General features: G+C 36.1%; 2 protein-coding genes across 2 annotated transcripts; both read left to right on the top strand.

Annotated features, from left to right (window-relative positions):
- Positions 1 to 9,620: 9,620 nt before the first annotated feature.
- Positions 9,621 to 11,556, top strand: LOC113274966 (berberine bridge enzyme-like 8). Its single transcript, XM_026524393.1, has one exon. It carries the CDS (start codon positions 9,705 to 9,707, stop codon positions 11,316 to 11,318), a length of 1,614 nt encoding a protein of 537 aa, XP_026380178.1. The 5' UTR covers positions 9,621 to 9,704; the 3' UTR covers positions 11,319 to 11,556.
- Positions 11,557 to 12,862: 1,306 nt separating this feature from the next.
- LOC113273620 (carboxylesterase 1-like) lies at positions 12,863 to 13,899 on the top strand. The gene has a single exon (XM_026523277.1). It carries the CDS (start codon positions 12,907 to 12,909, stop codon positions 13,849 to 13,851), a length of 945 nt encoding a protein of 314 aa, XP_026379062.1. The 5' UTR covers positions 12,863 to 12,906; the 3' UTR covers positions 13,852 to 13,899.
- The last annotated feature ends 2,312 nt before the right edge of the window (positions 13,900 to 16,211 follow it).

Genomic DNA, 16,211 nt, shown 5'->3' with positions numbered 1-16,211 from the left:
ATTTTCTGTAAAATTCATTATCTCTGCGAGAGTCTCGCAAATCATTATATTGTATCTGAATTTCGCAATCTCAATTTTGTTGTTCAATCAAATTTATTTTTGAGAATTTTACTTATTGCGAGATTATCGCAACAACTTAATCATTCATACATTTCTTGTTTTTATTACCTTTGGCATCCTCTGCTTCTTTATTATTTTCTGCTACTGCTTCCTTGGTAATGGTATGTTCATCCTTATTATTCTGAGCTAGCATTAATTTCGCAACATCTCTTCTCCTTTCTTTTCGATTGTATCCACCATCAACCTCTCACTTCTTTGTACGTCTTTGATTTTGTGTCGCCAGTTTTCCTTCTTGTTTGCCCTTCCTTCGCAAGATTCTATCTCAGTTTTGTAACATCTCTTTCCTTCAACCCAATCTCTCTTTATGATTCCTACACCATTGGGGTGAGGGAATTTGATGCATTGGTGGAAAGTTGAAGCTACACCTAGAATCCCATGTAGCCAAGGTCGACCAATTAATGCATTGTAGGGTGATTCTACATCAACGACACAGAATGAGATTTCAGAAGATATTCCCTTCAATGGAATTTGCATAGTAACCTCCCCTTTAGGCTTGTTAGCAGTACCATTAAAACCATATATCTTATATGTTGATGGTATAAGATCATCATCTCTTCCACCCATGGTTTTATAAGTATGATAAAATAAGATGTTCACAGAGCTTCCAGTATCGACTAGAATTCTATTGATTGCCCATGAATCTTCAGCTTCATCATCCTCATCTTCTTTCGGTTTTGGATTAATTTCTAATTTTATTACCAATGGATTGTCATGCACCTCTTCTCCTTCGGGAATTTCTTCTGCGGTAAAAGAAATGATCTGTTTCTGCCATTCCTCTAGTCGCGAGATTTTCGCAATATTCATAATTTCTCTTCCATTATTATCTTGCGAACACTCTACTCAAAACATTATCATGAAAATCTTCAATTGTCTTATATGAATGTACGATAGAGTGACAGAATAGATTTTTTGCTTTTGCACCAACTTCTATGAAGAATGTTTCTTTCTTTTTCATCGTATTCACTTTGTGATGTTCTGGCGGTGGTGGTAATGGTTGAGATTGGATGCCCTACCAGAAAGTCGTTTAGTTTTCCTTGATCTATCATTCTCAAAATAATTCTCTTTACATTTCTGCAATCGTTTGTGGTATGTCCATGAAAATGATGATAAGAACAAAATTCATGACTTCTGTGGTTTGGGGTGGTTCCGTTCCCATGTTCCATGGTGTTGGTATATTCTCCATCAAATTATAGCTTCCCATATTCTCCACACTTGCATTTAGAGGTGGCATCTTGATTTCTTCCCATATTACCTTGTGACCTCCTTGTCCTCTATTAAAGTTTGGTCTTTGACCTCCATAAGTTTCTTGCGGTTGATCGAGTCTTTGAATCTTGTTATTTCCTCCACGATTGTAGAAATTTCTTTCTCTTTCATACTCTTCTTGATCTCGGCTCCCCATAGCTACCAATTTCTGCTGATTGTTACTGTCACCTTTTCTTGTTGTACTTGCGAAGTATTCGCCACTGTGTTTATTAGCTTGGGTAATAAGCTTGCATTCGCTGTTTGTGAGCTGGTGTTCGCAACTGGATATGATTCCATTTCATTTTGTCTTTCCTCTAAAGCAATGTATTCTTCTTGAAGTTCTCGCAATTCAGTCATTGTAATCGTATTCTTGACTCTGAAAATTTGGACATACAACAGGTTTGTTGCAAACATAGCATTGATAAATGATAATATGAGATATCTCTCATCTACACGGCCAGCCATTTCGCTACACATAGTTCTCCATCTTTTAGTCAAGTGTTTCAAACTTTCGCCAATCCTTTGTTTTAATCCAAACACATCTTCTATACCAGGTCGTGAGGAATTATTACTTATATATGCTCCCAAGAATGTGGTCTGCAAATGATTGAAGGAGGTTATTGTATTCTTTGGTAAACCTTCAAACCATTTTAACGCTTCTCCTGTTAAGCTGGATGCGAAATATTTGCACAATACCGCATCATGATTTTCCCATTGTAACATGCACCTCACATAAGCTTTAATGTTGAATTGCACAAGTTGTTCCATCGAAAATGCTGGTTAATGCGGGCAAATTGCATTTCGGTGGTATTCCTCCTAATTGTACTTCCCTTGTAAATGGAGTTTTCGCAGCTTCTTCTATTGCTTCATCCAATTGTCTTCTACCTACTTCTCCTCTGTTATTTAGCATTCCTCTCATTTCTTCTAATTCTTTCAAGATTTGTTTATTTACACCTGAATCTTGACCCATTGGTCTCTTTAATTTTGCTTCTCTTCTTCTGCGTTCACGTCTATCTTCTCTTGCGAAATTTTGTATCTCTTCTTCATTATCCTCATCTCGTCTTCTTCTGCGATTCTCTTCCTCATCCTATCTTGAATTCGCAAATGATGATGTCGTTCATTTTCCCCTCCATAATTTTGTTCATTTCTTATCAATTCATTCTGTCTTTCACCATTCTTTACTCTATCATACTCCTCATTGAGATTATCGTTATTCCGGTTTTGTATACGCCTTCTTTCTCGATTGTCATGATTGTTCTGGCGAATTGTCTCCTGAAGCTCTTGTTCTTCCATTTCCGCTCTCAATCTTTCACGTTCGCAGATTAAACGTGCTTGTTCAGCATTATGTCTTTCAATTTCTTCTTCAATTGTCTGTTGATTTCTTTGAGTTTCTCTCACATGTAAAATTCTTCTTCCTCTTGATTTCCTTCGCCATCTTGGTTATTTTGTCTCTGATTTTCCCGTTCTCTTGATTTCCTCCAATTTCCCATCATCAAAAGTTTCATTTTGTGGAATGTAACGATCATCAGTTCTTTCTCTATTTTCGCGATATTCTTCATTAGGATTTGATTTTCTTCTTGAATATTGTTTCCAGCATTGATGTGGGTGAATTTTGCCTCATTTCTCTTCTAGTCGATTGAATATGATTTTGTAATACTTCTCGATCTTCTATTCTGCAATTATATTCTCCATCCTTAATTCGTGATTTTCCTTGTTAAATTCGCACGTTCTTCTGCCTCAGCTCTTCTTTCTTCATGTATTCTTCGTCTCAATGTTTCTAACGCTCCAATTTCCTCATTCCATGAATTATTCCTTCATGCTTCTTGATTTCTCTCTTCCTGTCTTAATTTCTATTTTGTTGCTCTTCTTCTATTTCTTCTGCTGAATTTGATCGCCAAGTGTGTACGCTCACTCTGTCATAATCTGTATTCCTCTCTTGAACTAGTGTTTGTTGAATTGGCGATTGAATTAGATTTTCTCTATTATTTCTCATTCTAGTAGATTCTCCCATTTCACTTCTTTCTCTTCCAGCAATTCTTTTGCTTCTTCTAATAGTAGTCGGTTGTTCGGATGTATTTCTTCTTCTAGCCATTTCTTCAATGCTAACAGTATTGCAAGAAATTATGAAAAATTCTTAATCAATCACTTTAAATTTTCACAAATCTCAATATCAATCTTTAGCTTTTTCTAGAATAATCTTCAACTCCTCCCTGTTTCTAGCGCCATTATGTAGTTGCAGGAAATCCTACACTACACCCCTCATAGGATTTCATTGTTGATCAACTCATTTTTAGGTTTATATTCTTAATTTTATTGATTAACTTTTGAATGTTCTTAGAAGAAAGATAAAGAAGTCAAGAATGATCTCTGCTTTGAACTTTCTTTCTCCTATTTACTTGTTTCTTACTCAAAAAGATCATGTCTCCTTTACAACTCGAATGACTATTTATAAGGAAATACATAGTGGATGACAGCTAATCTGTCCTTTATTTTCAGATATTGTTTGCGACATTCTCGCAACCTTACAAATGTTAATTTCGCAAGCTCTCTAATTTTCGCAGGACTATCACATCTTTCTCATGATCCTTGCTGACGTCGTTTCTGAAATTGTTCTACGACGCTATTGTGTTGTACCATTGATAATTTCGCTGAGACATAATTGTTGCGAGATTCTGATCCTACAATCACATCTGACAGAGATAATATTTTCACCAATAATTTTTGGCAGAACTTGTTCAGGACCATTGGAACCACTCTCTAGCTCAGCACTGTCTATCATCCACAAACTGATAGAGAGGGTCAATGCTTGTTTAGAGAATTATCTCAGGTGCATGATAGGACACAAGCCCAAAAACTGGAGAAAACAGTTACCATCGACAGAGTGGTGGTATAATTCCAACAGTAACACCAGTCTACACACATCCCCTTTCAAGGCCCTCTATGGATATAACCCACCTCATCTAGATTTTCCTCTTGAAGTCACTTCTTCAGTAGAAAATGTACAAGATTATATTGAAGAGGGAGACAGAAAAATCAGCATGCTGAAGGAGTCATCGCAGAAGTCGCAAGAATGAATGAAGTACTTTGCTGACATGAAGAGAACTGACAGAATCTTTAGGTTGGATGGTTTATCTTAAGATCCAACGTTATAGGAAAACTTCGGTGGTTGTGAGATGGAGTCAGAAGCTCTCTGCAAATACTATGGGCTCTTTAGGATCATTGAGAAGATTGGTTCTGTGGTCTATAATCTGCAACTTCCAGCCGAATCCAAGATACACCCAGTCTTTCACGTTTCTCATCTGAAGAAAAAGATTGGAGCTGCAGTTACTCCCACTCCTCAACTTCCATTGGTTGATCAACAGGGACTGATCATCATGAAACCGATTGCTCTCTTGGGGGGAAAAATTTTCAGTTCCACAACTTCTCATATAATGGTTAAACTCACCACCTGAAGATATCACTTGGGAGGATGCTAGCAACACCAAGTCTCATTTCCCAAACTTTCATCCTTGAGATCAAGGATGTTCTTTTGGGAAGGAGTATTATCATATCACGGGAGATACTCAATTATTTTTGTGGGGTGCTTCAATTTAAATAAGTGGCGCGAGCAGTAACTTAGTCCGTACAGCTTAATTAGTAGTTAATCTAGTTATTTAATTAAGTAAGTAGCCGTTGTCATTAGCAGTGAACAGTCAGGATGTGTTATGAAAGAGATTTATTAGGTTTGTAAAGGCTATTTATTACGTCCTTGTATCTCTTCTCATGGGAGGAAATGAAAAGATAAAAAGGGGTCGCTCTCTTGTTAGAGGCTGATTTTTGGTACGTTTTGTGAGCTATGGTTTATATCAACTATTCATCAGGACAAGTTTATCGTTGATGTTTGAGACGATCGTCCATTGTTGGGAAGGTTTTTCGGGCGATCGTTCCAACAATTAACGACGACGGCTAAATTTTAACCATTATCCAACGGCTATGTGCCCTTTCTACTTTTATAAATCTCCGCCCATCTACCAATTAACATACAATTTCTACCTATATTATATTTTCACAAAATTTTATCCAGTTTATATTATTTATTTTTTTAGTCGTTTCAATCAAGAATTTTTTTTTTCTTATGGATCCTTAATTGAAAAATGAGGGACGCAGTTGTACTAATCTTTTTTCAATGAGGACTAGCATTATGCAGCAATGGGATCAAACAGATGAATATTCAGACGATGAGAGAACGATCACCAACGTAGTGATATAATTATACGCGGGAAAAATTCCCCGAGCTCCATAACCAAGAGAATTATTAATAAGAAGATGTACGTGGATATTTTGAGAGGAAGGACATCAATGAATGATGCATATGATCATATTTACAACGGATGTGTGTATTCTGGTGAAGATTTTCAACACCGCTTCTGTATGTAGCAACACTTGGTTATTAGGACTATTAAAGAGATTTTTTGGGTAAAACCTAAATTCAACTATCAATTTGATGCATGAAAAGTACGAGGAATAATCCTGAACAAAAGGTCACTGCAGCGCTAAGGATTCTAGGTTATGGGTTGCCAGCGGATGCCTGTGATGAGTATATTTGTATGGAAAAAACAACATCATACAAAAATCTCAATATATTTTGCGAAACTGTAGTCAACCGTTTTGGTCCATAGTTTTTGTGACAACCAACGCAAGATGATGCGAATGACTACTAGTTGAAAATGCAAACACAAGCTTTCAAAAATGTTAGGTAGAGCTGATTGCATGCATTGGGTATATCATAGATGTTTTTATGCTTGGAAAAGTCAGTATAAGGGACACTACTCAAAATCAATTATTGTCGGCTTCTTATGATTGTTGGATATGACATGACATTTTTGGACTCCTGGTTTTAAATAACTACATCAATATTCTATGTAAATCGCCTTGGTTTGAAGAACTGAAGTATGAAACTGATCCAGCTACAAATTTCACTATCAATGGAAATAACTATAAATGGGGTATTTTCTTGTGGATGGAATTTATACAACATGGTCAAATTTTGTTCAAGCTTACACTGAGATACTTGAACATGATGAGAACCTTGATATAAGGTATTTTAACAACAAGCAGAAAGGGAGTAGGAAGGATGTCGAACGACTATTCAGAATTTTGAAGAGAAAGTTTCATATAATTTGTGGATCATATTGTTCGGTTAAACTAATATAAATGATTAGGGTTATGCTCACATGCATCATTTTACATAATATGATAATCGAGGATACCCAACGGGATAAGGGTTGGACAAGTTTTGCAGATAAAGATTTGAGGAAAGAAATTCATCTCCATCATGGTGTTCCCGTAAGAGTATAGAATGGTGGAAGAGAGAATTCAAAACAGAGTTGTATATTTAAGACTGGGGGAGGATTTTACTACGCATAATTGGGATGAATTCGGAAGAAGAAACCCTCACCGGATTTGGTTTTTTTATAAAAAAAAAGTTATCATTTCAATTATTTTAGTTCTATTAATATAATTTGATATTTGTAATTTGATTCAACAAACATTGAAACTGAAACAAATGATCATATTGAATTTAAAATTAAAAATTACATTGAAATTCAAACTAACTATTACACCTAGATTCTAAAACTAATAACTAATTAAACCAGTGTAATGGCATTATTTTTATCCTCGTCTAAGGTGTCATCTTCTCGAGAATCAATGTCAACTTTTGTTGGGCTTAATTGGGCCTTTTGTGCTCGAATTCCATGAAACTCAACTTTCCAGAGTCTTAGTTGTGCATTGTTCATCCTTGACATGTTCATTCCCGGGATTCCTCTCATGTGCACATTAAAAAAAATTTGTTCAAGAACCTTACGACCTTTCTTCATTTTTTTTGCAGTCTTTATCTTAAGTTCCACTATTTTAACATTATTGGTCTTTTCTGGTTTTTCAAAGATTTCTTGGATGTTGAATTCTGACGGTGATGATTGTGCGACATCTTGATAAGCTGCCTTTTTGTTTCTTTTTGTTTTTTTTCAGGTCCATCATATCATTCTGCATTTCCATTATTATTAAGATTATAATTGTCGTGAGATCCGCATGTATTTGGTTGAGGGTTTGGGTTTGTTTATGGTGAAGAATAAGAAGACTCTTGTTGTCGAAAAACATTTGTAGCCTCTTAAGGTGATTTTTTTGGTACGTGATATCCATTCAACATATCAGGGTCATATCAGTTTATCATTCTGAGGATTTGGAAACATGCTTCGTGCTTGAAACTTGCATTTCATGTTCTTTGCTATTCCTCTCGAGTTTTTAGTTACTGCAGTTAGTTATTACACAAACATAACACGTTTAAAAATCAATTACACAATTTTAAATGCGATCTACCACATCGACTTACGTATCACCACTCGGTTGCAATGACTCATTTGCATCATCAAGGCTACTCAAATGTTCGTTTCCTTGTTGATTATATTAAAACGACATGACAACCCAGTAGCGTCCTTTCTTTGAGTATCCCCAATTTCCTAACTAAAATGCTTAAAATATTCTGCAAGAGTGTGTTATGTTGTTGTTGAAAATCATTGATAGGATCAAGCGTAAATGTCAAGTAACCTCTATAAATAACTTTATCTTTATCCATGCTATAATTTGGAACGAGAGCTTTTGGTGATGAAACACTTTTTGTTGAGGTATTTTGTGTTTGTGATCAATTGGACATTTTTTTGGAGCATTTTTTTCTTATGATTTAGAGATTAGGAGTTTCAGATCGAAAGTTAAATTATAAGAAATTTTGGATATAGAAAGTGTGATCGTGAACTGACCATCTCAATCATAGAATTTATAGGAAATGAAATTAGAGTCATCGGATGAACTAGCGGTTATCAGCGATCATAAAAGGCCGGCCATCTCAATCCGAGACGATGATGGTCTCAACTAGAACTGAGCCTCGGCCTTTCCTTGGCCGATCGGTTGAAGTTGATTCGATCATCGACTTGACTTGAGACGGAATGGGCAAATGCTCGGATACAAACCTTTGCCAATCCAATTTAATCAGTTGTCTATCCCACTCGAGGTTGAAATGGATAAATTTGCCCGACCACTGGAATTACTTTTAGTAGTAAAAGTTGTAAACTGGCCGCCAAAACAAAAAATAAAAAATCGGCCAGTGACACGCATTTGGTTTTATGTGGGCACGGGCACCCATGTTTGGTTGTACATCGTTTATTTACGCTCGTATTTTATTGATTGCTTAAAATAAAAGAGAAGATCACTAGTTTGGTGTGAAGGGGAGTGTGCACTCTGAAGTGACCCAATAAACACTTTACACTTCCATTAATTAAGAGTGTTTTCTAGGAAGATCTGGCAAAACTATTCGAGTATATTCACCTCTCTTAAATACACAAAATTGGTTAAAATCGATAATTTATTGGTGAAAAAGATATTTAGATTTTGATACTGTTTAAATGAACAAAAATGTAAAAATAGCAAGGATGTAAACAATTTCATCCTACCATTTTTAAATATTTTTTTTATTTTTAATTTATATCAGGATGCATCCAGTTTCATCCTTGCTATTTTTTAAGTTTAAGCCAGAATGAATCCAGTTTCATCCTTGCTATTTTTTTGGTATCCATTTCACCCATACTAATTTTAATATTTACTCATCATTTGAATCATGTTTTAAAAATATTTGGACAAAATGACCCATTTTCCGTATCAAATACTACAAACTTAACCACAAACCGTTGCGACTCTAAATTAGCCATAATATTAGCGTCATTCTTCTCATTTAAGTCTTGGGCAGCTGTTGAACTTAGGTTTTAGCATCTTAGTTTGGACCTGGCCACCACCGCGGCTACCCTGACCTGGTCGCCGGGAGCATGCTGTTAAATTTGTGGTGGATATATGTCAATCGAAAATGTGAAGGAAGTTTCACGGACTGCCGCCAGAACGATAAGTCATATTCTTCGTGCAAGAAAAATTATGTAGGATTTTGTCAATAAAAGTCAAAGAGTTGAAGTCAAGTTATTCTTCGCCAACCTAATCAAATCTAGTGTATGTTAGAAAATCTTTTCAAGAAATCTCATAATCTAACACGGATGATCACAATCTTTTATCTTTATTTCTAGAACTAAATTGAAAAAAGTAACCAATGAATTGATTTAAAATAAAATAAAAAAGAACATTGAACTTCTAGAATAGGACTAGTTGATGCCTTGGATTAGTTGAAAGTAGATTTTAAAAGATTTTAAATATGTTGATGGCATTGTATATATAGAGCTAACTCTGAGACGCTAAAACCATATCATTCATCGCTTCTTATTCCATATCCAGATATACAAGAAATTAAGCCAACACACACACTAAATATGATGATGAGTTCATCTAATATTCTCCCCTTAGTTACATTCCTTGTATTAGTATTCTTCTCAAGTGGTTCTTGGGCAGCTAATAATTCACTTAATGGAGATTTTCTCCAATGCATTAAGAAGAATGAGTACTCCTCAATTCCAATCCCAATTTTTACACCTGATAATTCTTCATTTACAACTATCTTTCGGTCTTCGGCTCGGAACCTTAGATTTCTAACACCCAACTCAACACAAACACCTCAGTTTATAATCACACCAACCCATGAATCTCATGTTCAATCAGCTGTTGTTTGTTCTCAAAAACATGGGTTTGATCTTAAAGTACGAAGTGGTGGTCATGACGTCGAAGGTTTATCTTACGTATCTGACACGCCATACGTCTTGGTCGACTTAATTAATTTTCGAAACATTATTGTTGATTTGAAAGAAAAGACTGCATGGATTCAAGCTGGTGCTTCACTTGGAGAGGTTTATTATCAAGCTGCAAACAAGAGCAACAACACCCTTGGATTTCCGGCAGGATTTTGTCCTACTGTAGGTGTTGCTGGACACATTAGTGGAGGTGGGTTTGGTGCCTTGGTACGAAAATATGGCCTTGCGTCAGACCAGGTCATTGATGCTCGCATTGTCACTGTTGACGGCAAAATTTACACCAAAGAAACCATGGGGAAAGATCTGTATTGGGCTATTAGAGGAGGTGGTGCTAATAACTTTGGAGTGCTTCTTTCCTGGAAGGTCAAGTTGGTTCCTGTCACACCCGTCGTGACTGTTGCTACGATCAGCAGAACATTAGAACAAGGTGCCACGGACCTAGTTCATAAGTGGCAATTTGTTGCCGATAGACTCCACGAGGACGTATACATTGGGCTCACATTTTCGGTCGCTAACTCTAGCCGAGCAGGAGGAAAAACGGTATCAGTTCAATTCGCGTTCTTGTTCTTAGGAGGCAGTGACAGACTTCTTGAACTCATGGAGGAGAGCTTCCCTGAATTGGGTTTGAAGCGAAATGAAACTACTGAAATGAAATGGGTTGAATCTCATGTATACTTCTACGCACGAGGTAGACCAATCGAGCTATTATGGGATAGAGATCATGCAACAAAGAGTTTCCTAAAAATAAAAGCTGATTACGTGAGGGAACCAATATCAAAATCCGGTTTAGAAGCTATTTGGAGAAGGTTTGTAGGAGGAGATTCACCAGCAATGTTATGGACTCCTTTTGGTGGTAGAATGAACGAGATTTCGGAATTTGAAACTCCTTACCCACATAGAGCTGGCAATATTTACAACATTATGTACGTCGGAAATTGGATGAATGAGACTGAATCAGAGAAGCAGATTGATTGGATGAGAAGGTTTTATAACTCCATGGCTCGTTATGTTTCCAAGAATCCAAGATCAGCATATATCAACTACAAAGATCTCGACTTAGGAGTTAACCGTAACAACGTTAGCGAGGCGGTGGGGTACGTACAAGCAAGATCATGGGGTAGAAAATACTTCAAAAGTAACTTTGAAAGATTAGTCAAAGTTAAGAGCATGGTTGATCCTGGTAATTTCTTCAAGAACAAACAAAGTATTCCTCCTGTTAGTACTTGGGGCAAGCAGTAGAGATGGCCATTGACAGACAGAAGTTAACTACGTATACATATACCAGATTGTTATTAGATTAGGAGTATATATATTTCGAAATAACTAATACAGTGCAGTCCATATAAGCTGCGTTTGTATTTTATTTATTTTCTTCTCTTATGTAATAAGCTTTGAAAGAGTTTATGTCTTTCAAATTTTCTTTGTATTGGTTTGATACTTTTATTTTACTTTATATATGATGATTACTTATGTTGAACCTAAGTAGTAAATTAAGATTTTATGTTTAGTTATACAAGTTAGCTCAAAGACTTTATGTTCTATTCTCAAAGTCTAAACAAAAATAGTCTAATGTTGTTGATGTGGCCAAAATATTTTATGGTATTATGACTTAAAGTACAGCTCGTTGTCTCTACTAACTTGTTACAAATTGGTAAATGCCATGGAAGTACTTAGCAATGAACCACAGGGAATGCATGTACGCAGAAACCGGCAGAATGCTTGCTTACAGGATTAATGAGGTCATTGGATGGTGATCTTACATACTTGAATGAATGCAAACCGGTTTTGCCTCGAAATAAAAAGGAAAGGAACCGTAGAAGATTTGAAGCTAAACACAGTTACAAGACTGAGGTTTGGAAATATAGCATTCATATTTTTGACGCAAAAAGAGCAAGGTTTATCAAAAAGAGAAAGAGCTTCCCCCGCAAAGAAGTGGAGAGAAAAGCACCAATTCAGATAGTAACCTGCCAAGAACCAAAGAAAAACTAAACACGATCTCACCCTACAATGGCCTGACAATTCGAGAGCACAGAATCAAGAGAGATGCCTCGAGAGATACAGCGTTCATACTACTTTTGCTCAATAAGTCTTAAATTCGGACTTTGTCTTTACTTCTTCTTCCTTTGATATAACTTCTCCGCCTGCACCTCCTGTAGACCCGTGTGCATTCTCTTTCTATTCATAATAGTATGTTAATATCTCTCTTTCAATCAAAAAGAAAAAAACTTTAAAGAAAAAAATCAAGAGAAGAAGTCGGAAGTTGACGTTTATAACATTTGTTTATTGGTTTCGTAAGAAAAAAAAAAAAAAAAAGTCGCGTTTACTAGATCAGACAAAAGAAAAAGATGCTTCGAAAAAAAAAGATGCTTCAAAAAAAAAAAAAGGATAAGAGTAATAGATTTGTTCTTATAACTCAATTGAACTACGGCCAGCGTAGAAAATATAACTGTAAAAGAAGTATTTCAGCAATAAGTTTTAATCTTTCTACCATGCACACAAACACAATGGCGCAAAGAACTAAAGAGCCCGCAAGAAAAATGTGCATGCATTTTTCTTTTCGCAATATGGTCATATGTCCGGAACTCTAAATAAGAGAAACCATTTCCTTCTTGAATGTTCTTTTTTCTGAATTCTACATTGTGTCTTGGACCTTTTTTAAGGTGACATTTGCGATGACGCATAAACCTTTCGGTCTTTGCTATAATTATAGACAATCAACGTAATAATATATTTTTTTAATTAATACAGTCTTTTTTAAAAATTTGCGCATTATATATGTATCGCCGGTTCAATACATCAAAAATGCACTCTCGAGGTCATCAAAACAATGGAAAATCATGATCATCTGTCTAACCCAACCCTTAATTCATCTTCTTCCAACACAAGTTCCTATGACTTGCTCAAAATAGTCTATGATCCCCAAAACGTTAATCTAGATTACTTCAGAGATATCCCTCTTAACACTCAAAACAAAACATGGATTAGACTTTTCAGACCTGATATCTCTCTAGACATGAACAAACTCCCGCTCATAGTTTACTTCCATTCTGGTGGGTTCAGTTGTCCAGTTACATCTGTCCACCATGACTTTTGCAAATCCATGGCAATCCATTTACCCGTAAATCATCGTCTGTCACCTGAAAATAGACTCTCAGCAACCTACGAGGATGCTGAAGACGCCTTATTTTGGGTTCAAAACCAAGCCTTGGATGCAGTTAATGGTGATCCATGGTTGAGAGGTTATGTTGATTTTTCTGAGTGTTTCATTATGGGGTGCAGTTCAGGTGGAAATATTGCATATCACGTTGGTTTAAGATCGTTAGAATTGAATTTAGAACCCATACAAATTTCCGGGCTCATTTTGAACCAACCATATTTTGGTGGATTAGAAAGAACTGGATCAGAATTGAGATTGATTAATGATAAAGTATTGTCATTAGCTAAAACTGATGTGATGTGGGAACTAGCTTTGCCACATGGTGCTAATCGAGATCACTGGTATTGTAATTCGATAGCCAAAGATGCAACAAGTAGGAAAAAGCTTGATGATGAAAGGTTGATCAAGTGGCGGTGTTTGGTTACTGGGTTTACTCAAGACCTGTTGATTGACCGTCAGATAGAGTTTGTCAAGATGTTAGAGAATGAAAGTCCCATGAAAGTTGTAAGTTTGATGAAAGATGGTGGATACCGTTTAGTTGCACATTTTGATTCCGAAATAGCTGAAGAATTGTTTAATGTAATGAGAGAAATAATCTTCTCTAGTAGTAAATGATGCTAATGTCATTAGTGTTGCTGCTTCAATTTGAAACTGTTTGCTTTACATTTTCGTGCATCGTATTTCCTAAATGATAGAATCACATAATAAGCATGCAAAAACATACCTTTGTACGTACTATGATCTGATGATTCGATTTCTTGTTACTTTAGCCTTTGTTTCTTTGTCACTTCATTTGCATTCCTTTCCCATACGAAAGTAGGTGATCTAAAAACGGATACTAAACTATCCACATAACTAACCGGTCGACTCCATTCTGTTCTAAAACCGGGGATTTCCAAAATTTTGGTTGAACCATTCTTGAGGTTATATAAAAGTTTACCATAGCCACCATCTATTAAAACCTCTCCGTTTGTAAAAGACCATAACAACTTACATAACCCTCTTTCAATTTTAATAGTGCATTAAAACTGAATTGTTTAGTCCAAGATTCACTCACTCCATAATCTTGCATCACCCAAACATCAGTCAATTTACGCTGATCATAATCATAAACAACCAAACAGAGATGGTCTTCCAATAGCCCCAAATAGCTATATGTTCCAGAGTTGACTTCTTCTGGATACTGGAAATCTACAAACCTATAGCTGCTGATATCAAAAGAGACTACAACCCAGGAATTTTTTGCGCTTATAAAGCCTTTCCAATGGAGAGCTCCATTCAAAAACCAAGCAACCAAGTCACCTACCGGAAGACAGGTGTATCGGTTCATGGTTCGGATAGTTTTCCATGACATGATTCCTCCTAATGTATAGACCTCAACTTGAGAATAACCAAAACCTGGACCATTTTCCACAATTTTTATCACTTTGTAAACATCAAGGTGGCAGTCGTAACCAGTGTAAAATAAGGTTCTAACGGTGAATGGGGTAATGTTAATGGGATAGGTTTACCAGTTGAACGATTCCAAATATAAAATCTCGGACCACTCTTCTTTAGGACTGTGCAAATCAAACCGTTACAAGAGCCCACTATTCGAGCACCCTCGTTCCATTCAACCGGCCATATATAGGTTCATATTTGTTGGAACATCTAATTTGTAATTGTCTAGAATGATCTAGAAAAATATATAGAGAAATGTAGAAAATAAGTATTCTAAAATGTACTAGAGGAGCCAAAGTCCTTCGAGACTTATCTAAGTTAGAAATGTTAGTCAAAAAGATGTCCTAGTCTAAATGTCTATTAGGGTATTCTAGAGAAAGCCAAGTAGGTCAAATTAGTTTACATTTAGAAAACTCTAGATACAACTAGACTGAAGTAATATGAAGCCTATAAATAGGCATGTTGTACACCATTTGTAAGCGAGCAAGATAATCTAATAGAAAAGAGTTACAAGAATAATCTTGTTCCATATCTTGGAGCTCTGTATGAGCAATACTAATCACTAGCTCATGCATCTTCATGATCATCAAAAATATCAGAATTCAACATGGTATCAGAGCGGGTTCGATCCAAATGGGCACTAAAGTTTCCGCTACAAGCTGAAGGTGATAATTCCGCACAATAGAAGACACAAGGTATGTCTCAACTATTCAAGTTCACTACTTATTTTACAACCCCCAATAGAATCTAGTTATCACCCAGTTCTAAGTTTAGAAAAATATGAAAAGAACATAGCAGCTCGTGAAGTTGAAGTAGTTCCTAGAAATGATAAGTCTCCATATAACATAAAACACAAGTAAGAAATGTATAAGTTTCACCTCCTTCCATTAAAGAAAAATAAATAACAAAAATAATAAGAGAAGTTTCCATCCTCGCAGGAGATGCACCAAAGAGTGCATTTCTATAAAAAAAATTGAGGGAAGAGCATCAAAGAAATTCCTCCTCAAATAACAGAGATCGCAAAAATGAGAGTCATCCTGTAAAAATATTCTACTCATAAAGTTGAGTGGGCGGAACCTCTGAACCTACGATGGTCAAGTTTCGTGAAAGGCGAGGAATATCAACAGAAGGCAAAGCCTCTGAATTTAAGACTGTCAAGTTCGGTCTAAACCGTGAAGGAGAATGAGATAATTGGCACAAGAAAGAGGCTCTGAATCTACAAGGAACATGCTGCGAAAATGCCAGGTCAACAAAGAAGATCTAAAACAAGATATGGAGACACTACGAAGGCGAGCTGGTTTCAATGTGACGACAAGTCCGAAATGAATACACTACGAGCAAGAGAAGCCAAGATCTATCAAGAGATTGGGTGAAGAACAAATTGAACGCTAAGCCAATTACGAATTAAGAGGGGGTGTTGGAACATCTAATTTGTAATTGTCTAGAATGATCTAGAAAAATATAGAGAAATGTAGAAAACAAGTATTCTAAAATGTACTAGAGGAGCCAAAGTCCTTCGAGACTTATCTAAGTTA

This window comes from Papaver somniferum, chromosome 4 (assembly GCF_003573695.1).
Source record: "Papaver somniferum cultivar HN1 chromosome 4, ASM357369v1, whole genome shotgun sequence".
Taxonomy (NCBI): Eukaryota; Viridiplantae; Streptophyta; class Magnoliopsida; order Ranunculales; family Papaveraceae; genus Papaver; species Papaver somniferum.
The sequence above is the reverse complement of the archived record's forward strand: the minus strand, read 5'-3'. Positions and strand labels throughout refer to the sequence as shown.

What these genes read in the sequence shown, in the direction of transcription:
- LOC113274966 (XM_026524393.1), top strand. Translation starts at nt 9,705, where the DNA reads ATGATGATGAGTTCATCTAATATTCTCCCCTTAGTTACATTCCTTGTA.
- LOC113273620 (XM_026523277.1), top strand. Translation starts at nt 12,907, where the DNA reads ATGGAAAATCATGATCATCTGTCTAACCCAACCCTTAATTCATCTTCT.